The 23,237-nt window shown below is 33.2% G+C and overlaps 2 protein-coding genes across 5 annotated transcripts; one reads left to right on the top strand and one right to left on the bottom strand.

Annotated features, from left to right (window-relative positions):
• Positions 1 to 697: 697 nt before the first annotated feature.
• LOC148167080 (uncharacterized) lies at positions 698 to 4,198 on the top strand. 2 transcript variants are annotated; one of them, XM_088047343.1, is made up of 5 exons: positions 698 to 796; positions 2,922 to 3,408; positions 3,461 to 3,547; positions 3,595 to 3,902; positions 3,952 to 4,198. In XM_088047343.1, the coding sequence occupies exons 2-5, from the start codon at positions 2,923 to 2,925 to the stop codon at positions 4,103 to 4,105; spliced, it is 1,035 nt and encodes a 344-aa protein (XP_087903469.1). In that variant the 5' UTR covers positions 698 to 796; position 2,922; the 3' UTR covers positions 4,106 to 4,198. The 2 variants fall into 2 exon arrangements, with proteins under 2 accessions (XP_087903469.1, XP_087903470.1); XM_088047344.1 differs by lacking the exon at positions 3,461 to 3,547.
• Positions 4,183 to 11,119, bottom strand: Ptp69D (Protein tyrosine phosphatase 69D). Of its 3 annotated transcripts, none has more exons than XM_088047340.1 (11): positions 10,822 to 11,119; positions 10,599 to 10,761; positions 9,376 to 10,549; positions 8,855 to 9,327; positions 8,573 to 8,808; positions 7,103 to 7,343; positions 6,103 to 6,976; positions 5,902 to 6,051; positions 5,370 to 5,852; positions 5,076 to 5,309; positions 4,183 to 5,027 (listed from the first exon to the last, which is right to left on the bottom strand). In XM_088047340.1, the coding sequence occupies exons 1-11, from the start codon at positions 10,904 to 10,906 to the stop codon at positions 4,959 to 4,961; spliced, it is 4,182 nt and encodes a 1,393-aa protein (XP_087903466.1). In that variant the 5' UTR covers positions 10,907 to 11,119; the 3' UTR covers positions 4,183 to 4,958. The 3 variants fall into 3 exon arrangements, with proteins under 3 accessions (XP_087903466.1, XP_087903467.1, XP_087903468.1); XM_088047341.1 differs by having other exon boundaries at positions 6,103 to 6,964; XM_088047342.1 differs by having other exon boundaries at positions 6,103 to 6,904.
• Positions 11,120 to 23,237: the final 12,118 nt, after the last annotated feature.

Genomic DNA, 23,237 nt, shown 5'->3' with positions numbered 1-23,237 from the left:
AGCAAACAAAAAGTATTGTTGCAACAAATTGCTTGAGTCCGAAACTAATTATTTATTTTTGCCACAATCCCGGCATTGTTCCCAGATAATTTAGCGCTAATTTTCCTACAAATTTGGACAATTTGGTTATAAACAATCGCAGCTAATAAATCGTAATAAATTATCTAAAGTACGCCTCGAAGGCATGAATAAGAAAATCGTAAATTTGAACAGTAGCCAAAATCACGATTTTCAGTGCTTTTCCGGATTGCCAATTCAGTTAATGCCCATCGCATCAATAATAGCCAACAAGTTGACAGACGGGTTTAATGTTGGTCAGTGGGGCATTTTGACCCCGCCTGTTAACAACGACTTTGTGGAATCGAGCAAATAACTTCATGTGTTGAACAATTATGTAATAAAACCGGAGTGATTAAGAATCAAAGATGAGACATGTTAAATGCGCCCGGAAAATTGGTACACCGGCCGGATCTGGAAAAACCACCAATTTGGAGTATTTATGCAAATTGGGAATTATGTAGATCGACAAGTTGTATTATTATGTGATTGTATAGAACAAATAGTGTCGGTGTCACAAGCCATATATCTCATATTCACGCTTTAATAAACGAATAAATGTGTATGATTTGTTTATATGTAACGGTACAGGACTTAAAATGCGGTTCAACTCAAAACCGTCCAATGTAACTTCAGTATGAGTCCGCGATTTTATACGTATAGTCTGCTTCTCGATGTTTTAATTTCGCGTGCGGTGTGAACAACACCTTAACTAAATAAACGGATTATTTATAAACACGTGAGTATTGATAAATATTTTAATGAAATTTAAGTATCAGGTCCATTTCCCGGTTAATTGTAAATATTTTTGTTGCGTCATTGATAATACAATCCACTCGCGATAATGGTTGTTGTTTGCAAACAATTATTTTTCGAGTTATCAATTACTAAGAACACGACAAAAACTTCCTGGAAACTATTTTTTAAAAGATTAAGCGTGACTTTCCTTTGATGGAAATTTTATTTTGACAATATTTTACAAGTCTAGTCACATTTTATGTTGTGTTAATTTTTACCCATCGGCTAAATTTGTCGCCGCGCCTCGTTTTTCTGTACATAATAACGGGCTAGCTGAATGTGGTTTAGTTTAAATTCGTTTTTTTCGTGAAAACGCAATGCACTTTTGGAATACGTTCCACTTGCTAGAATTTTCGGTTTCGAGAGTATAAAAACATCAGGTTTTCATGGTGGTTGAATCTCATGTTCGTTATCCGGGTTAGAAGAGTTGTTCTAATATTTAGAATTTACTTTCGTTAAATCATAGTCCAAAAATTTTACAGTTGGGTATTGAATAAAAATTGTTACTTGGCACACATGTTGTGTACAGTTTTTTGTATCCAGTCATTGTTAATGCGAATATTTAAAAGAACACTACAGCTGCAGTCACATGTTTATTGGTTATAGAACTGGGTCTGATGGTGTTTTAACGGTATTGAAATAATAAGGTCCAATCTACAAAAGTTATAAAATTGCAAATTTTTTTTTAGGTTTTTAACTGTATCTCCCGTTGCTTCAAATGAACAATAAATTGTCCCAACAATTAGAAGCGTAATCAGGGTTAGAGGGCAGCCCAGAATAATTATAACAATTATGTTTTCACTTTTATATGTTATGTCAATTGTTGTAATTACACTTAATGTCAAATATGTATACACGCAATGGCACATATTTGAAAGCAACATAATGTCACGGTTTTCGAAGATATTGTTGAGAATTTAGTGGAGCATAATAATGCTTTTCCGTAAAATGGTGATGATAAACACCACATAAAGACATCACTTAAATTTGTTTGCTCCAAACAGAGATTAATTACTGCGTTTTTAGTGTCGTTGAACTTTGCAAATTAAGGATTACATTCTATAAGATTACAATAAATCTTCACTTACGACTAGCGAACGTAATTGCCATAATCTATTACATTACACATGTCACGCACTCCACATTTATTAATTGTTGAAAAGCAGTGCTCGTGTTATACCGACTTGAAATTTTCCATATAAAGTGTGCTACAATTAAAAAACGCAATTTTTTACATATTTCATTACAATTCAAAGGTGTGTTCTACCGCATCTTGCACGAAACAAATACAAAAAATGGCCCATTTTTAAGTAATAATTAGTAACGAAGCAGGAACATCTCCTTTTCGGCTCAAATTGAATATGATTTAGATATCATGTCAAGTTAATTGGCTCTTTTTCAGACGCTGAAATGACTCAGCTTAAGACCATTTTTTTTTCATCTCTGCTGCTTTCCTGATCGCCACTGACCGGGCGCATCCGCCCTTCTTCAGCTCAAAGAAATTTAGGCCCATTTAAATTTTCTTACGCAATCATTTTAATTTTTAATCCGTGCTCTTGCTGGCGTTGTGGATTTGTATGAAATGGCCCGTTTCATGGCAAATATAATTTATGCAGTTTGAACCAATTTTTCTAATGATCATTTTTAAGATAAGTTTTTATGGCATCCGTTATACTTTTGTCAATCAAAATGTCCTTATTTAAATTCTGACGAAATAAGAGCTCACTTTTTTGGATTATCTAGCACTTTAATCGTTACGGTTTTGTGGACCCACGTCAAAGCCCTTCTCAGATTATTTAATTGCCCTAATTAGAATCATAATTAACATTCATTAATATTAAATGAAATCACTTTCGTTCATTCTCACCTTTGGTACTGAATTTTCGGCTCGAATTTTAATTCTAGTTCTAGGATAAAGAGGTTTCTAGCATAATTCACGAGTTATAAAAACATAAATGGCACGTCTGCGCTAACAAGTAGGCAAATTGCAGCCACTTATTTACGTACGACATCTACATTACCCGACTTTTCGTCAAATATGGTACTAACGTGTGTCTGTGTTTCAGAATGCGGCACCTCGTGTTATCCTTCCTGGTCCTGACCAGCATTCGAATGTTACAAGCTCAAGAAAGTGCTCAATATCTTCAAAATGCCATAAGAGATTTAAGATATATGAAAGGTAGACAAACGTTAAAAAGAGTGGATACGCAAGCGATTCAAGAATTAGTACCAGAGCCAGAAACTACAGTACGACCAACGCAGGTTGCAGATAGAAGAATAGAAAATAAGAGCGTTCCACCATTGACTTTAACAAAAGGAGAGTTGGCGGCGTTGTATGAAGCTGCGGTATCAAAAGGAGATACTGTGAAACTTAACACTGGCGACAATTCTTACATTCATGCGGCTGTGCATGAAATTGATGGATCAAGTCCAAACCACGAGCATAAAGTACCTTCGAGTTCAAGTTCCAGCGGTGATGACATGGCTGGTTATTATTACTATTATTACCCCGTTAAAAGTTTTTTAGATGAGATGACAGCGCAATCAACTTCTGTAAGTACGATGAGATAAAATCGACTGTAATCGCTCAAATACGGCATTTCAGAATGAATACCATTACAGTAAACCAAGTCACACTAAACGCACCACTACAGAAAAACCTCAATATCAATATCATACTCACACTCATCAGGTACTGATAATTTCACCGCCATATAAATGGTAATGTTAAACTTTTAGCACAATGTTAAAATAACATCAACGAAAGAAGTGGAGCACGAGAAAAAAGAAAAGAAGGCGCTAGAACCACTATTTATGGCAATTTCCGGTTTTATTGGAATGGCTGTGATGTTCGTCCTTTCTGTCCTCGTCTTCCCTAAATTCGGAATTAAGAAACCCAAAGGGACGATCAAAAAGAACGAACGAATCACGGACATCGCCAGAGTCGCGCTTCAAGCAATAGAAGGCAAGGACTGTGCCGAGAGATTTGCGTGCGAGTTGGAAAAGACAGCACGCGCGTTTAATATACAAGACAACAGATTTGTCAAGTGAGTAAAAAATAATGGTCTGTTGAATGCACTCACGAGTTTTTTACAGGCTGCTGAAGCGAATGGCGCCTATTTCTTTTGGAAAACAGATGGACAAAGTAGGTAAATACAGTAATAAAAGACTTAGATGTACTGCCATTCCGTGTAAAAAGAAGAATCCCGCGAAAAAGAAAGCAAACGCAGGACCTCAAAAGAAGCCCTGATTGCCACCAAAGTTTTAATTTAGGATATTTATTTATTTTTTTATTTATTAATTTGTACATTAAGAAAAACTCAAATATACGCATGAAATTATATTTGTATTACTTATTTAAAAAAAGTAGCATAAAAATTTAAAGTCAAATAAAATGTATATAAATAAATACTTTCATTGCAATTAATGCATGTACAGTCTTAATTTTGTTTCCTAAATACAAAGAGCAAATGATCTTAAAATATATACACACAATTTTATGACATACAAATTGACATACACAATGTTAAAATATTTTTTAAATTTTTACACAGTACATTTAGTAAACAAAAGCACTACGATATTAAGCAGGCTATATCAGTATTATTTTCCTATAATAAAAATCTCAAAATGTGATAAATCAATCGCACGAAATTTTGTGATGAAAATGATAATCTCCATTTATTGCTCGAGTACAAAAAATTCTTGTGGCATGAGATGTGAAGTTGAGTATTTCATAGTTTGTACTAAACACAAGAAATTCAGCATTAAGTAACTAATTTGGAAGTTTTGGTATGTAAATTCCTTGAGAATAGTACAACTATCTTAAGACCGTGTGGTGAGAGTAAATGATATTTGAGCAAAGCAGATCTTAATATTAATCAGACAATATAATTATAATTACATTTTATAAATGAGACCACCATAGCAAACTTTGGTTTTATGTAAATAAAAATGTTTTGGCTTTCAACTAGAAACAATTTGATAAAAAACGACTTACCATTGTTCATGTTACTTATAAAAATATCTAAATAGTAAGGTTATCGTGGAATTTTTTTAAAATGGAATATAAAAAAACTCATTATGGCACCAAGAATAACATATTATGAGTCACAAAGTCCATGTAATTCTGCATAATTTACAATAGCTCGATGTAGAAATTCATATTGGGCCTAAAAATTAAAATTTTATATTTCTGCATTATAGCAGACAATACTTACGTATGCGTTGATAAGCCCGTTTCTTTGAGAACGCAATTTCCGTGTTACTGTAAACACATCGACTCTTTTTTCAGTACGCAGTTGTTGGACCAAGATACTAAGTCCGACAAACATCGAACTTCTATCTGATCCTAAATTGCAATGGACTACCATTGACGGAGAACAATCATTATGGACTACATTCGATTGGGAAATATCCACTAGCTCTATTAACCCTCTTGTAACCTCAGGTACCTATAAAAACGTATTTTATCGTCTTACCTAAGATAGTTAGAGGTGATGGGAAAATTATACCTCTCCGTCGACTGTTGGCCAACCATGATACTGTAAATGTATCACTCTATGGTCCTCACAATCTCGACCCTTGATGTACATTTCGCGCCTGGTATAATACGGACAACTCTCCGCTTGTTCGTACCTAACAGTGATCTGATCGTATGTACCTTCATCCTCATCGGGCCAATACCTTGGACATTTATTTTCCCCTAATTCAGACAACATAACAATAACACTAATTCCCTGCTCGGAGATCATTCTCCAGAAATCATTAATTGTCGACTCCGTTGGATCTTGAGTGATGATAAACGACTCTGTATTGTCGTACCCTTCTATAAACGAAGCGTTTATATAAGTGGAATGCTCTTTGCCAGATAGTGGAGTTAATATAACTCTATTTCTATCATATGGAATGACTATATCGGATCGGTTCTTTTCTCTGTTTTCGTCCCCTTTCGCTACAGAACATGACTTTCTATCTTCGAACGCGTTGAGTATATTCTACAAGAGAACAATCAGGTTAAAGAGACAAAAAAAAACAAAAACGTACTTCAAACTCTTCCTCTAATTTACATTTCACTTTATCTTTATCACATTGTCTTAATTTGTCTACAGACGTCTTCAGTTCGGTCGCAGGAATTTCAGTATCGCCGTATTGGGCTACTTCCATCAAAGCTCGGTATATAAAAATGTATTGTTTCTAGAAATGAAATACCTGTAGTACTGCCATGCAAATAGTCACAATACATACCAAAGACTGAACCAAGAAGTTCCTTTGATGTCTCAGATCGCAAATGGTGTTGAAAATTGAGACGTGCTCCTCCTCTTTCAGTTGTTGTAAAAGACAATCCAACGCTACTAACGTACCAGTTCTACCAACCCCTGCACTACAGTGAATTAAAATGCATCCTTTTTCAATAGAGTACGCTTCATTGATTCGCTTGATAAATTTGATAATGCCGTTTGGATGTTCCGGAGCCATGAAATCCTTCCAAACTAGATAATGGTACTGCGTTATTTGTCGTTCCTCTTTGTCCTTTCCTGGTGTATTCCTGTTAATTCTAAGTTCCCTAACTATATAATCTGAGTATCTTGTTTCTTGAACGTGAGTAACTGTAATATCACCAAACGATTTATCACCATCGCATTTGTCAGGCCAGTATTTAGCGCATTTGGTTTTGCTGTATTCCTCCAAGTTTGTGAGCATCAAAATGAGTTCAAGATGTTGCTCCCAGATCATTCTCCAAAAATCGTTAACAGTTGTGTCCATGGGACCTTGGGCACAAATAAACTTCTTCCGTTCTTTATACCCTAAGACATAGTTCGCGTTGATGTAATCAGAGCCTGCTATACTATCAATCTGTGAAACTTTCACTCTTGTTTGATCATAACATTTAATATCAGGATATCGATTCTTGTACACGTTTTCTCTAGCATCTGAGGCTCTTGTTGTTCTATCAGAAAATCTGTCTGGTAATAGTTCAAACTCTTGTTGGAAACCATAATCCGAATCTCTGTGTCGCTCGATATATGCAGAAACGAGGTCCCCCTTGCTAATGGGGCACATATCGGGAGGATTTAGAGACACTAAGCGTTGACGACCCCGTAGGCTCCTGTACAAATGCCTAAGTCCAATTATTAACAAAAAAATAGATGTACAACAATAAACTCAGAAAAAGGGCGTTGACACCCTTATTAAGTTAAATTCACAGCACTTAAGCATTTGTTACTACATGGTCTAGGAAAATTACCTGAGTGATGTTCTGAATGTTATTTCCACAGCTTGAGCGTGTGCTTGTTTGGTGTAATGATGGAGAATACACAACGCCCCCAATAAAAGAAGTACCAACATTACTATCCCACACAAGATTTGTACCACAAAACTGAAAGTGCCTACATATGGAGCGGCCACCACCTCGGGGCCTGGATTTAGCATGACTAGGTAGTTGCTATAAGCGGCTATTGTTGACGATCTGGAGCTATTTCCATAAACTGAAAGAAATGCAATACTGACTTGTGTTCAACGATCAAAACACAAAAAGTTTGACGCAAAAAATGTTGTCAACTTTCTGTAAAATTTCACACATACAATACGAGTAGAATGTAGGTAAAAAGATACCGAAATTTTACAATTGTTAATCCATGCAAGGTTGAAATTAAAAAAAAGTTCTTGGTTGCTCCGAATTGTTCCCGCAGTATCATGTACATTTTCACTTATATTTTCTACGATGTACGATGACAAACACAATCCTGAGTTTAGAATTTTTGAAGACTTTAAAAACACGTTGACCGATGTAAACACTACCGTAAATCTATGAATACTAATATGATTAATAATAATAAATCCCGACATTATTATTCGCGTTATATCACAGTGAGATAACGCAGTATTTTTTGTAACGCAGCATTTGTTGTTCTGCTCGAACGTTAAGTGGGTGATTTGTCAAAATAAAAAAATTTCGAAAAAACTGCAGCCACTTAAATAACATCAAAATAAGTTTATTAAAAAACCAGTGACTCAGCTGTGTGTGCTAATTTAAAGTTGCTTGCATTAAGATTAATTAATTTGAATGCGTATTTTTTTCAACGAAACCAGCAAACTGATGTAACAGTCGCAAATGACTTCCTGTGAAAAACACAATTCGCAAAAACTGTTGCAATGAATAAATTAGAAGTGACTCTAATTCCCATTTTTAATAGAATCGGTTATTACCTCATCAAAATTTCAATCGAATATCAATTATTTACAATTGTTTGTAGTGAGAAGATCTCACTATAATTAAAAATGTTTTCGGGAGAATAAATCCGTCTAAATCATTCATTTTTTTTATAATTTACAAACAATAACAACCGCATTGACAGAAAAAAATTGTACTGATTGCGACAAACCACCGCTTGCAGTCAAGTAAATTTAACAGCGTTTACACATATTTTTAGAAATGGATTTTTTCCGACATTGGACAACTAATCTGTTTTTTTGTGGTTTTAATTACAGTTGTCAGCAGCTGTGACTATAACTTTAAAACTGTGTAAACATATTTAGAGATTAATATTCTAAATGACACAACATGTCAACACCATTTGTCATTCCTGAAATATGACAATCTTGGAATTGTTTCAACGCTAATTTTAACTGCACGTGGCTATGGTCTACTTATATGGAGAACTTGTCAAAGACGAGCGACGCCGTGGACATAAAACTAGCCCAAAAGTTCACTCACCTATGATTTCCACAAATCCAGTGTAGTTACTGCTGATGTCCAAAGTTCCATCAAAGGGTGGTAAAGGATCAAACTTCTCATCCCTTTTAACCCTATTCATCGTTGTATTAGTATCATCAAGTCTCGTCTCTTTCCGCGTTGTATAAGGTCTTAAACCTATACACTCATCACATTGAGTGCTAGATAAATTATAGACTTGTTCATCTCCTAAGAAAACTTCGCCATGGAAAGCCGCACTAGGAAAAACGTTAAAGAAAGAACAAGATTATGGTTTTGAGTTACCTAGTAAACATTTCTGCAACGTAAGCTCCTCCTTTTGGTGTGCGATGGGCTTCTTGGTAAGAAACAATTGATAAGTCTTCTGGAGTTGGTAACTCGGCCAACTTCTGTTGGTCTTCCATTCTGACTAAATAAATTCTGTAACAACAAATAGGACCGTTCCTTTCTGAAACTCTAGGAACGAGAAGTTTAAAGAGCCACTTTCCCTGTTCTTCCATCTTCATCCAATATAATTCTGATAGTTTCTGTTTGTCGGGTAACATAGATGGCATAGTGCAGTGTAAATCAACAGTTTCTCCATTTTTCTTGGTTCTAGTGACGCCGCTGATTTTAACTGTGTAGTTGGTGTTTGAAGAAACATTATTGAAACGAGTACTAAAAGTGTTTTGTCTCACGCTTGTAGTTTTTGGGCCCCACGTTGTGTGTTCTAATACACCTTGGTCGTTTATAAAAGACGCGCTACCTTGTAAGTTCACCTTGAAAGTCAAAGTTAGTTTTTAATTACAGCGTGACGTTATATTTACGTTGTAATGTAGAATCATGCCGTGCGGTTTAAGGGGTTTCTCCCAAGTTACATGAACGAAAGAAATGAGACTGATATTGTCAAACCGACATTGTATAGTTGGATTTGAAGGAGGTCCTGAAATACCATCCATGGTGGTACCATTCACCACTTCAGATGGAGGTCCACAAGTCTGACTATATTCACTACAAGCAGCAACTTGGAAGTTGTAATTTGTTGCTGGATCTAACTCAGAAAACATGTGGTAGTTTTCTTTGGATACGGGATGAATGGCGTTGAAGGAAGAGTTGTTAGTTTTGAGATATAAAGTGTAGTATTGAACATGGTCTTTTAAATCATCAGTTGGAACACTCCAACTTATAGTGATGGAGCTGACGGTGACTCCGGTAACTTTGACTTCAGGAATGAAAACTGGGTCTTCAGCAAGCATGCGCACTGGGTTACTGTTGGAATACTGACTAGTACCCTCGGAATTCTTTGCCATGATTCTGAGAGAATACTCAGTGTTGTTTTTAAAGATGTCTTTTAAAACGTAAGAGCGTTCTTTTCCTTCGATTTGTTTCTGGAAGTAAATCCAGTTGGAATCTCCAGATGACATGTACTGAATGGTGTATTGCAGATTTTTAGGGTCGTTCCCATCATTGACTGTCCAGTTAAAGTAAATCTTGTTGACTCCTATAGCTTTAATGAAATCAATGCTCACTTGGGGCTTGTCCAGGACTAATATAGCAGAAGAAGCATTTGCAGTAAGGTGTCTACTTGCAGCAGCACATGTATATGTGGCGTTATCTTTCTTGGTCACTTCATTTACAGTCAAAGTAGTGTTAGCTAAGGTTGCATTTATAGTTTTAACAGTCCATAAATCTGAGGGTAATACTTCAGATTCTTTAAACCATTTTACGTTTTCAATTGGATATCCTTTGATAACACAGAACAAGTGGATATTCTGATGGATTTTAGTGTGTACCGGCGGTGATATTTGTACTACTTTTGCAGGTAAAGTTACATTTAAAGTTATCTTATAAAAGTCCACTTCATCCTCAAATTTACTGGTACTGTGACAGGTATACTCTCCCACATTCTTTAAGTTAATGTTTACAATATGAAGAATAGAAACTTCTGACTTTTTTCCAGACTTTGTATTAATATTTTCACTTTCCATCTCCAGTTTGAAGCTAGAAAAAGGTGTAAGATTAAGTGACACTAACTATTCTACCAACAAACCCATTTTCTCCATCAGTGACATTTTTATCATTAAGAGTCCACATAATAAAACTGTCAACCCATTTAGACTTGCAAATTATCGTCACGTTTTCTCCATAAGGCAGCAGAGTTGAGTTAAAATTTAATACTTCAATTGATACAGCCCTTTCTTCATCTTCAGGATCTGCATTTTTACCATTACGAAAATAACAACACAGACATTATGTAAAACAAAAAAACTTACCAATAGCGTTGCAATTAACGTGATTTTTCAAAATTACACAAACAATTAAAAAAATACTCAAATAATGGGCTTGGCATGAGAACATGGCGCCTTTAATTTTGAGTACAGCGCTAACCCTCGCACCGCGTTTTGAGTATTAATCACTACGTTTTTATCGCCAACAACTAATGCACTGCATTTTTCAGTCTCTAACACCATAAAATCATAACATTTTCGTTTAGTATTTTGCCGACATTAGTTTGTTGATGTAGTAGCCATTTTGGATTCAAATCGAATAACGTAGTTCGCGTTGCTGACGATAGAGGGCTTATCCATCCCATTACTTCGAAAAACCACCAGATCGAAGATTTCTCAGAACGCATAGGCGTTTTTGAGGAAATAGTGGATGATTAACGCTTGAAAAATGTTTTCGTGACAATGATAACCATAATTGCGTACATTTTAATTCTTAACAGATAGATTAATGGGGAAAAATTAAAAATAGATATTTCTCACGTCACTTTATTTTTAACTTATTTCATTCAGTCAAAAATCATAGTCAATTTGAATTTTTACCGCGTGTTATAAAATAATTAAATACTAAGTGAGTTTTATCAAAATCTTGTTGGAAGTGATTAGAAGTACAAATAAACACTTGAATTTAGACCAACTAAAAACTATTTAAAATTTTATTTAGATATTTTTCTATAAAAGGATAATTCATTTTGGTGGAGGCGCCGGGTAGTAAAATCACATTTTAAACATTTTTCCTAAAATACTTCAAAAATAAGTACTTCTTTTGCTACGTTTCTAGTGTGAAGTCAAACTCGATGTTGTGAGTTCTCACGTCGATCCTCTGTAAAAATTGAAAGAAAAGTTGACTTAATTTAACTTAGATCGTAATCAATTTTGATTATACGCAGTTGTTCTTTTTAACCTTTTCAAGATTTTTTTTCAAATCTCGACCTCAGAAGCGCGATATGAAATATCTGATTTATAGTTTTCGATACAAAATATTTAATGTGCTGTTAACACTGCAACAACAACCATTGATTGTAATAAATCACTACTGACTGTTTATTAGTATTTATTCCTGAATGGAACATAACTGTATGTTTACAAAACTTCAACAACGTAACAGCACGCAGAAAGAAAATATAAATATGTAATTTTACTGTTATGCAACCCAAAATACATGCCCATTCGGTTTGATGTTTTGTCAACATAAATTTCATTGATCCCAGCGATGGATTTTGCACTAAAAGGTCAGATTGATTATCGTAAATAAACAATTTTTAGTACCCATAATCAGAGATCATAAATTAAAAAAATTAGAGTGTTTTTGAATGACTCCATGAATGTTTGGGGAATCCCTAAAAAAATGTATTACTCTGGTGCAAACAACAATAAATCCGTGGTAAAATCCGCAATTATTGTTGATGATACCTTTAATTATGTTTTATGGGATTTCTCATAATAAAATAACGTTACGTTTGTCTTTGATATAAACAGATCCGGTGTGGTATAAAACTAGCGTAATGCAAATTATCTCATTGTATATTTAAGTGTTGAATAATAAAATATGTAATAATTCAGAGAAATAGTCAAACTCTTTACGTCGCCCTTTTCCCAACGGTTGCTATAGTGTGACTCATTCACCATTACGCGCAGTGACAATCAAATTGCTTTGCATGGAATTTTTTCCAGTTCAATAAGTCTTCTTACGACAAAAACTGGATAAAATTCCATTGATGTAATATCTTATAATTTCAGCTTTTTGTACGTATGTTCAGACACGGATTTTTCTATAATAAGTACTGTGGAATTAAACAATATTACCATTTTTTCCGGTTCGCGACATTTTCGAAAATTAGCATCTCTTCAGAGTTTAAGAAAAGATGTGCCGGCAACATTATATAATTTCTATGTAAATTACAACCAGTCGTGATTAGTAATTTAAATGTTGTTTAACGTAATTTCAGTTTCATTGCATCTGCACTATACACAGAGTGATTCAGCTAAAAGCTAGCCGGATCACTTGACCACTCACAACCAGTCTGCAGTTGTCTTGTCACGATCATAAAATATTTTAATTACCTCTAATGATATTAAAATTTTGTAATTATGACACAAATACGGAAGACACGTGAGAAAAAAACTATATAAAACGTTATATGAATAGCGTTGGCGGCAACGACCTTGATTTGATCGTCACCTTGTCAGTGGCGTGGAAAATATCATATTTGACCATTAGGTTATCAGAATGGTAATAAATTGGTGTCAATTCCGGGAGCAGTTAGTCCATATATCTATTAAATCCGGCATCGTGAAACAGATTTGCCAAAGGCTTTATAGCGACAAGTCTATAGGATTTAGGAAAAACCCGTTCGACGAATAATTATAGAAACTGACTTGTAATTTTGTACAAAAACCAGAGAAACATAAAGATTGCGGAACTTGATCTACTATGCTGGTATGCATAGCCCCAGGCTTTGTTTATAAACGAATTATTGACCGTACGCATTATTTGATTACCACATTAATTATTTAGAAGTGGAGGAACTTCAAATGTTATATAACGAATCTATAACAAGTTATTTTTTATATAATGACAGGGAAAAGTACGGTCGGTTCTAATACCACGTTAAAGAAACAGCAATTTATATTAAAAGAAAAGTGGTATGTGACTAATCTGCTGAAATATCCTATTCAGCTTCTTTTAATTAAGTAGGTAATTCCGACTACATTTTTGTAACCTTCAGGTTTTATCGCAGTGGGTCACCACTATAAGACTGAACCGTTTTACAAGTTATAATGAGCAAAACTCAATTGTTTTTAGTACAGCAGTTTCTTAGGTTCTTAGTACAGTAGTTTCCATCCGGCACCCTTCAAACGCTAAAAATATCACGAACAAGCGACTTTATTGCTATTTTCTTGTGGCAAGCCAATGAATCTTATTTAAACATGTGTCTTTCGTATTGTACTTTTAATTTTTTTCGTTAAAAGTAACGACCATACCACCTTAATTATTAGACAGTTCAACGGTTATTTCAGTTGTAAAATATTTCAAGTTATGTTTCAATTCATCTTTATTTCTGACAGTTAATAGTTGCGTTCAAAAATACCGAAGTCTTCAAATATCATCTCAGTATATTGTGTCATGCATGAATATTAACGAGTTCGGTGAAATTGGGTCGTAATTCCGTCAGTATCGATTGTGATCGTTTCTTAGAAGGGTAGTATGTATTGTTTGACAGAGAGCTTTAATAATTAGTGGCATATACAAATATGGTGGATGCGCCAATTATGAAAATTCTTATTTTATTAAAAAGAAAAAGAAAACAATTTGGTACCTATTTCAGTGAGCATCGACACGTTAACTTGCAGTTAAATTTAAATAATGCCGAGATAACTGTCCGATGCATGAATTAAATATGAAAATCATTAAAACTAATTTAACGAAATTTACAAAAGCGCGGTACGTCTTTATTTTGGATTCATAACAGACCAACAATGATTATACTTTTAAATATGTAGCTTTTAACAGTTATAATTTATAGCGAGACTCATAAATTTTTATTGGTTACCACAAGTCATTGTTTCTATGTAAATCGTGATTTGACGAGAAGAAATCTTTCTAGATACCATTAAAATAAGTGAAGATACGATAGAATTTGTTGTTGCGTGTTTGAAATCTACTTTAGGGAATTATTTTGAGTAATAGAAGAATGTGGAAGTCAACGAACTTTCGATTTTTCTTTCCGAAACAAACTTTCATCATGGCGAAAAATTGGGTTGCGAGAGCTTTATTGACGTTACATTTAAAGAAAAATTCCATTGCTTTCCGGAAATTCGATATTTTTAGTTTCTAATCAAATTTTCGCGTCACTAATGCACGTAAAATCCAAGTTTGATTTGAAAGTAATATTTCTGCGATCACAAGGTGTTTTTTAAACAAAAATAAACCCTTGTGTTTATATTTTACATCTCTCAATACCCACTCAGAGAGCTTTAAACAGACCAACTTATTATACAGTGAAGTCAAAAGATCGTTTTCTCAATAAAAAATCTGTAAAATTTTACAGTGTGTTGTGACTTTTTAAAATTAATTTGAGACATTTTAAAAGTATTTTATAACTTCACATGTTTCTTATAATTGTACTTTTCAATTTTAATTGAGTTTGAGCAGCAGGGCGCTATGCCCGAATAAAGGCAATTGGTAGCTCTGCAGGAGTTCAATTTTTACCTGCATCCTAACCCTTATGAATAATATAAGAGGTAGTAAAATATGATTCGATAATTATTGAAGCATGCATTAAATTTGTTCAATAAAACAAGTATAGAGACTTTTATGGTAACTATAAAAAACGTTGAACTCATCGTTGGCGTTGATTTTAAAATTTGGGTCAAATAAAAAATAAATATAAAAACAATTTATTCGTTGTTTTGGTGATTATATCAAATATTCAAATGTTTATTTGGCTTGAAAACCGTTTACCTAGGTCATCACTCTAATTTCTACTATTTCGAAAACGCCCATGATGTCATCCACTTTTCTAATTGTTTATAAAGTCTATAGATAGACTTTTCATTTTATTTATGGAATTGATGACTAAAATTTTTTGGGAAAATTTTAAAAATAACGCGCACAGTCAAACGCCCGGAATGTTACCGATGAAAAAACTATACGACCACAAAATACTTTTTAGTGTATAACAAACTCTAAATTTATTTTTCTTTTTATATTATGACATTCCATTGCAGTTTTCATTGCTTTTAGATGTAGGATCGAATAAACCTCATAATAAACCAACCGCTCGGAAAATTCCGATTTTAAATCCGCACGAATAAATTATTCGATGCGAGTTAATCAACGACATGCAAACTGTTTTCCGTAGCTTACTCGACTATAGATATTTTGACACCGTGGGCTTCAAAGCCAAAAAAAATTGGCACACATTTGAAATCTCAACAGTTCATCTTATTGTAATCAATTGAACTGTCATTCTAATGTCATGTCACTCTGACACAGCAAAAGCCCAAATATTGCTAAACGGTTTAAGATGACTGGGTCACAAAAGAATTTAAGTAATAATATGACAGCGAATGTAAAATCTCCACGACAATTTTAGATGATCAAAGCGTAGAACTTAACTACTTGTTAACAGGACGTGTAATTTATGATAATATCTCCGCTCTTAATAAAGTTGTCGACATCTAAAGCTTGTTGTATCGGTTGAGATCACAGTTTTTTTTGGTCATAAATATTTTCAAATTTACATACCTCCTCATTTGAGTTATAAGCAATATCGAACCCGAATTCATTTCAGCTGCCTACTCACAATGAAACTCGACTTTGTGATTCACCAAAGGCGTCGTTAGAATAATTCTGTTTCTATTTTTTCCGAATTCTTGTTTCATAAAATTTTATGAGGAAATATGTGACAGGAATTTTTGAGGCGCCGGTTTTTGTAAATATTTGCCACCCCGTCCATGTTTTCTTCCAATAACTAATTGCATAAATGTGGCGACAAGTCATTTTAATGGAACGCCGTTCACAAGCGGACAATAAAATAAAAGTTTTATTGGTTTTCTTAAGCTGTCAAAGTTTCTTGTCTCAATTAGCTTGTAATGAGATTGCAGCAGCAGCTAACTATCCTTTCACTTGTCGCGTTATTCCTTGAAGAATGTGCTTACAGTATAAAGCTCGGAAAATAAAATAAATAAGTCCAAATACTTTGATTTGACGTCACGTTACTTGTAACTAAGGGGGCAAAATGTGTATAGTATTGAATAAGTCGTCCTAAAAATATAGAAAACACTAAAAATAAAATATCTGTGTTTTATTTCTACAGTTTAAAATGTTATGAATGAAATGTGTTTCGACTTAGACATGTGAATCACATCGCTCTATGGATAATTTGAAAGTTTCAGAACTTGAAATAAAGACGAAACTGTTTATTCCTTGCTCATATAAACGTGGCTAAACAAGCAATAAATAGAAGACATATTTTAAATTGCTTTCGTACCACAATCTTTTAGCCACACATTCCCGAACCGCACCATTTTTAGAAATCTCTCTTTTACTTTGAACCAACGAAACAAATATTTTATCACCAAACAGGATATTGATTGTACAATAATTTGATTCTCTGCAGGGTTGCATTAAGAGGGTTGATCAAATTAATGAAGCCAAAACTATTCCGTTGATACCAAGAATTGTCTCGACAAAATTGATTGGCCAAGAAAACTGCGACAGAGATCATGTCGGATCTTTACAAAAACTAATAAATTACTGAATTAAATAAATCAGTTTGGTTTTTTTAGTATTGGTTACAGTGTCATTTTTAGAGGATATAGACAAGTGATAAATTGAGAGACATGGGATAAATTTAAAACCTCCAGAAATAAATCCACGTTTAGACACACATGTTTTCTTTTAATTCAAGTATAATTGACAACTAATGATACTACAGGAAACAAGATATAAATAGACTTTAATTTTCATTATCCTGTGTGAAAATGATAAATTGTAGAAAATTTTATTTTTAGGATGAACACAAAATTTCGAAATTATTAAAATCGATAGCTATACCGATATTTTGATGAACTAACGAACTGTCTTACTGCTCTAGTTTTACATGAATAAATAAATAATTTGACTGATATATTTATACAGCTCAATCAAATATGTATTATGTCTATTTCAAAGAAAAGTCAAATATTGTTGCTATTTTTACGCCAATCCATATATTAAATTTTTTGTAGGTAACATATTTTTGGATAAATAAAATTATTTCCAAAAGGAATGGAGTAAAGAGGAGTGAACGGGTTCGACATTAAAAATTCCGGTTCAACGCTTTGAATAAATTCAATTTATTTTTACAATCGATATTCACATTTTAAATTTAAATCGTAAAAGCTTTAGGGGGTCTGGTTTAGTTAACGATTACCATAGAAGATCATTATAATTGTAGTGTTGTCAAAAGCGCAGGTACCAACAAGGAATAGAGAAAATTGTCTAATGTTTTATTTATTAATAATTATTAAAGATATAATTCGTTGTTAGCAGCTTGTTCCCACCGAACTGTAACACGTGGAATGTGGACTTCGCACGTATGTTTAGTCATGTTTCAGTAATAATACCCAGAATTCGAATTCTGTAAACCTTAGTTACTCACTGAAACTTTGCATAATCCGCGCTTCAGCCGTGTTTAATTTGACAGAAACGAAGACTCAATTAGATTTAATAAAAGCTATTATACCCAATTTCTGTATGGAACGTACATAAGGTCCATTTCCATGGCATTAATTGCAATGGGAGCGACTAGAATTCCAGGGAATTGAAGCGATGTCGACATAAATTACCGCTTCTTACAGTTCTCTACCTGGAAATATTAATCGCTTAGTTCTGGGGAAAAATTATCAATTTACCTTGAATCCCATAAGGGATAAAGTGGAAATGTTTGTAATCTAATTCAACGATCGCTCCCAATTGTATAGGTGAACAGTGACCTATTAAATGACGCATGCTATTAGTTATTACGTAATTTTACACCAGTAACGTTTAAGGGCTTCGAAAAATACCAATTAGAGTCAAGTTTATTTTATTTTTCCTTACAACCACGGTAAATTGAACCAATTTAATTATGTCGGAACACGTCCAGGATGTTAATTATTTAGCTGATTATCACGAAGGAAAAAGATATTAACCATGCCGAGACAGCCATTTTCCACTTAAACTTAATTTAAAACCAAAAATCTGTTACACATTTTCAATACAGCCAATTATTTTTAATTAAACGTTACATTTTTTATATTTCTTTCATTGGTGATGTAATCAAGTAATATTTATTTATAAAGATGAAGACACGGCTCGAGAACTTTTTAGAATTCGATTTTGGATCACTACCTATTCAAAATACAGGATCACTTTATACTACACCGCACCTACATTTTTCATAGTTTTCGAGATCCTTTAGTTCTTTTTTTTGTTTATTTTGCCAATTAGTTGAAACCTTAAGTCAGTCTGAAAATGTTTATAATAATTAACCTTCACACAAAAATGTTAATAACACAAAACAAAAAAGATAAAATCACATCTTTAAAATGTTTTTACTCAATGGTACAAAGGTAAAAGGACCCTGCACAATTAATTACGGAAAATCCGTGTTCTGCGCAATTTTATAAAAATAACAGTCATTGTTTTAATTAAATGCATTTCTGGTCACAAAAAAATAAATTTGAAAGCGTACTTCATTTTTTATCATTAATTAATTAAACCAACAACGGTAAATTTTTGCATTCAATGCAAAATACCAATTAAATTCGGTATATCAGGACTGTCAATTTTCGCGGCAAAAACTGGGCTTCCAAATTTTATCTGATTGTGAATCAGAGCAAGTGCTTTAATCAGAACCATTTCGGGAAATTTTAAATTGGCCCTTGTTGCTGAAAAGCTCGTTTTTACAGCTTGATCATTTTTATTCCTGTCACGATTTTAATATTGCTGACCAATTTTACATAATAAAAACCCTGAAAATTTTCAAAAAATCAGTAGAATACGATAAATTTTGTGCAAATTAAAATGTACAACAAATAAATTTCTACGTGACTGATCAAGATCATCAAGAAAAAAATCTGGACTCAGCTTTGCGGTTTCGTCTAATCGATGCTTGTTTTATCGTGAAAAATCTTTGTTATTATTTTGCGGTTCAAATAATAAGGTAAATACAACCTTGAATTAATAGTTGTAGTTCTGTAGAATACCTCAATTTTTAAAATAAACATTACGATCTTACTGTAAAAATCAATAATGGCAATACAGTATTAATTTTGCTCTGCAGTTATTTATGATCCGCGACCTAGTTATGAGTGTTGAACAGAAAAAGTTTAACAACCGCTGGTATAAATAAGTATTCAATAGAAGAATTTTAATTATATGAACATAAATTAATTAGATATATGTCCATTGTATTGTTTAAAGATATTTTAATGTTTGTTGTAAACGGTAGAATGACATAACAGCTATTTGTGTAACATTCCAAGATGACAAAATTTTGGAGTGTCACTTTGATTTATTGACTTATTTAGTGTGCTTTTAACGCAATGATTTCATTTCTACTCATCAAAAGTTAATAATTTATTGTTGTAAATGTGGTGAAGGCTGACGATATCATATTTCAGACAATTCGCCGCGTAAAGCTTCGATTAAAGCGTTTTCGCTCATTAATAATTTTACAAGTTAATAAATTTCAAATAGTAATTCTAGTATTTTAAGATCATGATTTCTGTGGCTGACTGAATGAAAATTACGATCAATTGTGATCGAACAATTACAATTTACTTCCGCGATCCGGTGGAAGTGAAAGTTATCATCATTGAATAAAGAACCAAATTGATTGTCGTTTTACAAAGTTGACGTTTTAGATCCGTGATCGCATAATACAAAATTAACCATTCGTTGTTGGATCTGATCGATTTATTTTTTCTTCATTAGTGATCTGTTGCAATGACGACAATGAAAAATCCAATAAAATTACTTTTCCCGCACTATTTCCGTGACTAATTGAACGTAATAGGGGACACTACTGGAACAAAAAACATGACTTTAGTAAAATTTCCAAATGGTCGTTAAATAGCCAATCACTACTCAGATATTTCCGATTGGAAGAATGAACTTGAGTATTCTTGCAACTAAGGGGATGTCCCATAGAAGTCCGGGTCAAATACTAATGACCTGAGTCATTCAGGAATCGATAGAATAGGTATAGGCGCCGTATGTAGTCCAAGGTAACTAATGTCTAAACTGACAGTACCACTAATTTTTTTTAAGATTTATATCGAGAAAAGTCCGGATGTGAGATTATGAATAAAGATTACACCCGTTCACGATTATTAGCAAAATAAATTAATCAAAATTAAATTGTTAGATACTCCATGTGACAGCTTTATACTACTGTCATTTCCTTAATTAGCTTTTAATATTCGCACCGCACACGTCTTGGTGAATCATTATCATTTTCTATCTTGAGTATTTAGCTAGGTGTTATGGTATTTTTAATAAATGATTCTTATTCATATTAGCCCATTATACATCATCTGACATGACAGAAACAAATAATTAAGTCGTTTCCGACTAGCTATTCGTCGTCGTGATTGAAACCGCTTTAAACAGTTTTTTTCGGTTGCTTTGCTAATAATGGAAGTATTTTATAACATTATAACACTGTAACAACAAACTCGTGCAAACTCTAGAATCAATAAACGCAAATGATTCACACTTGAAGACATGCACGGTGATTAATGACTGAATTTTTTGTAAACGAGTTCGTTTACAAAAAAGTAACTAGTTGAAAATTGTTTAAATTACTACTCTATTCGATGTGTCATAAATCATTGCATAATAAAGATAAATATACATATTATGGACTTTGAGTGTATTATGTATTGCGACTATGTATGTGCCAATCATACTTTAAATTAATTCACGCTTTATTTTTCTTTTAAGTGAAAGATCAAGCTTTGTCAAGCAAGACAAGCAATTATATGATATTTACAAGTAATTTAAAACATTTTACAAAAACAAAAATCCATTCATAAATAAACAGATGACAGATCATTCGAAAAATATCCGTATTTTCCATCCAGAATATTCAGCAGCGCTGAAAAGTGAAATAAAACCGATAGTTAACTGCAGGTATCCATTTAATCATGCGCTGGCCATAAATAAACTTCGACCCTAATAGTTTTTCCGTAAATATTTCTGATGATCTGGATATCGTTCACTTGAAACCCAGTTTAAGCCTACACTTCAGTCGTAGCCACTACAATTGTGAATCACGGGATTAATTTATTTAATCGATAAATAAGAACAGACATGTAGGACACTGATGAAAAAAAAACTCCGACCTGAATAGAGTCATTTTCAGGTTCCGCGGAATCACCGAACCGCGAAAACCGGACTCTCAGGACAATCATCACAAATGAATTATGTGATTGACGATTGAATCGGAGTGTCGTATTTTTGGGTTTTTCTGAAATTTATTGTTTTGTTATTGTTGAATATTCATTTTATTGTTTATTCTGCAACGTTTGTTTGTTATTATTTGGCGGATCTATAACCGATTAAATATAATCTTCAAAAATAAACTTGTTTTTGTATTTTACGAAAGGTACCCTTATGAAACAGTACCTAGTTTTGTTTTTGTAAAAGTAAAGCCTGCCGAGTGATCATAGTATAAACTGTCAAAACTTGGGATATTTATATCCGTAGATCAAAAAATATAAAACTTCGCAATGCAATAATGGGAAACATCTTCTTTTATACAAAAACACAAACAAAAAAACAATATTTAGACATTTAAGTTTATGTTTACACGACGTTTTCAAAAGTTCAAAGAGAAATGGTTTGTTTCATATTCCACAGGACATACCGTGTCTGTAAAAATGCTTGTTTATAAAGAAATGAAAACTAGCTAGTTTGAGGAGATTGATATCTTCATTTTACAATATTTCCTCTAGTTACCGCTCTCTTTGTTCACACTCATTAAACTTCAAGGTTATCTTTTTTTGTGTAATTGATTTACCACATTTTGACAACAATTGCTTCATTCATCTGGGAAAATTTACAAAAAACCTATTGGTGGCACTTTAACATCTCAATTAACAAATTGTACGAGTCCCCGTATTTTTCACAACGAGCATGTTATTTTACGACACATATCTACAATGCGGACATCAAAAATTATTCAATATTTTTACATCCTAAATTTCGATGTAAGGTCAGTACTCTTTAATTCTAAAGCCAAAATATCTCCGGGCAATCACTTACTTTCTAAAGTAGCTAAATTTGTATTTACTCGTGAAAAACTGCAATATTTATTGTTACAATATCTCCCAGAAGTAAATCTAGACAAGCCGCTTTAAATTTAAAGAAAATAAACTATCCCGTTATAACAATATATTTACAATTTAAAGGCCAATGAAAAGTTACCTATTTTAATGTAAAGCGTTGTAGATTTATTGGTAAATTTTGTATTTATTTAAAAAATGCGTATAATTTTGTAATAACGCATGCCCGGGATTTAGAACAATTTGTGGTTTGAAAGTAGGAGTCATAAATAAAATTTACAACACGAATTGTCTAAACATTTGTGTTTAAAAATGTGTTTTTAATGGAAAGGGGATCCCAATTTTGTTAGTCGGTGATTTGATGATAATTTAATGGTTTGAAAGATCGTAGGTGTCAGTCATAAATCAGACGTTTTGAAAAAGTGCAGTCATTGTACAGTTATCTATTCTGGTTTATTTCTCTCGTTGTCTGTGTCAGTGATACTAATATTAATTAACCGCATTTTTATGTTACCGATGCAGTGACCTTAGATGTCTTAACCAGTTCAGAGTAAAAAGGAAACTCGTTATTTCGTTATGATTAA

Source organism: Gnatocerus cornutus, chromosome 10, assembly GCF_029298725.1.
Source record: "Gnatocerus cornutus isolate USDA-ARS CGAHR chromosome 10, icGnaCorn1.1, whole genome shotgun sequence".
NCBI lineage: Eukaryota > Metazoa > Arthropoda > Insecta > Coleoptera > Tenebrionidae > Gnatocerus > Gnatocerus cornutus.
Note: the sequence above shows the minus strand (reverse complement) of the source record. Positions and strands in the feature narration are given on the sequence as shown.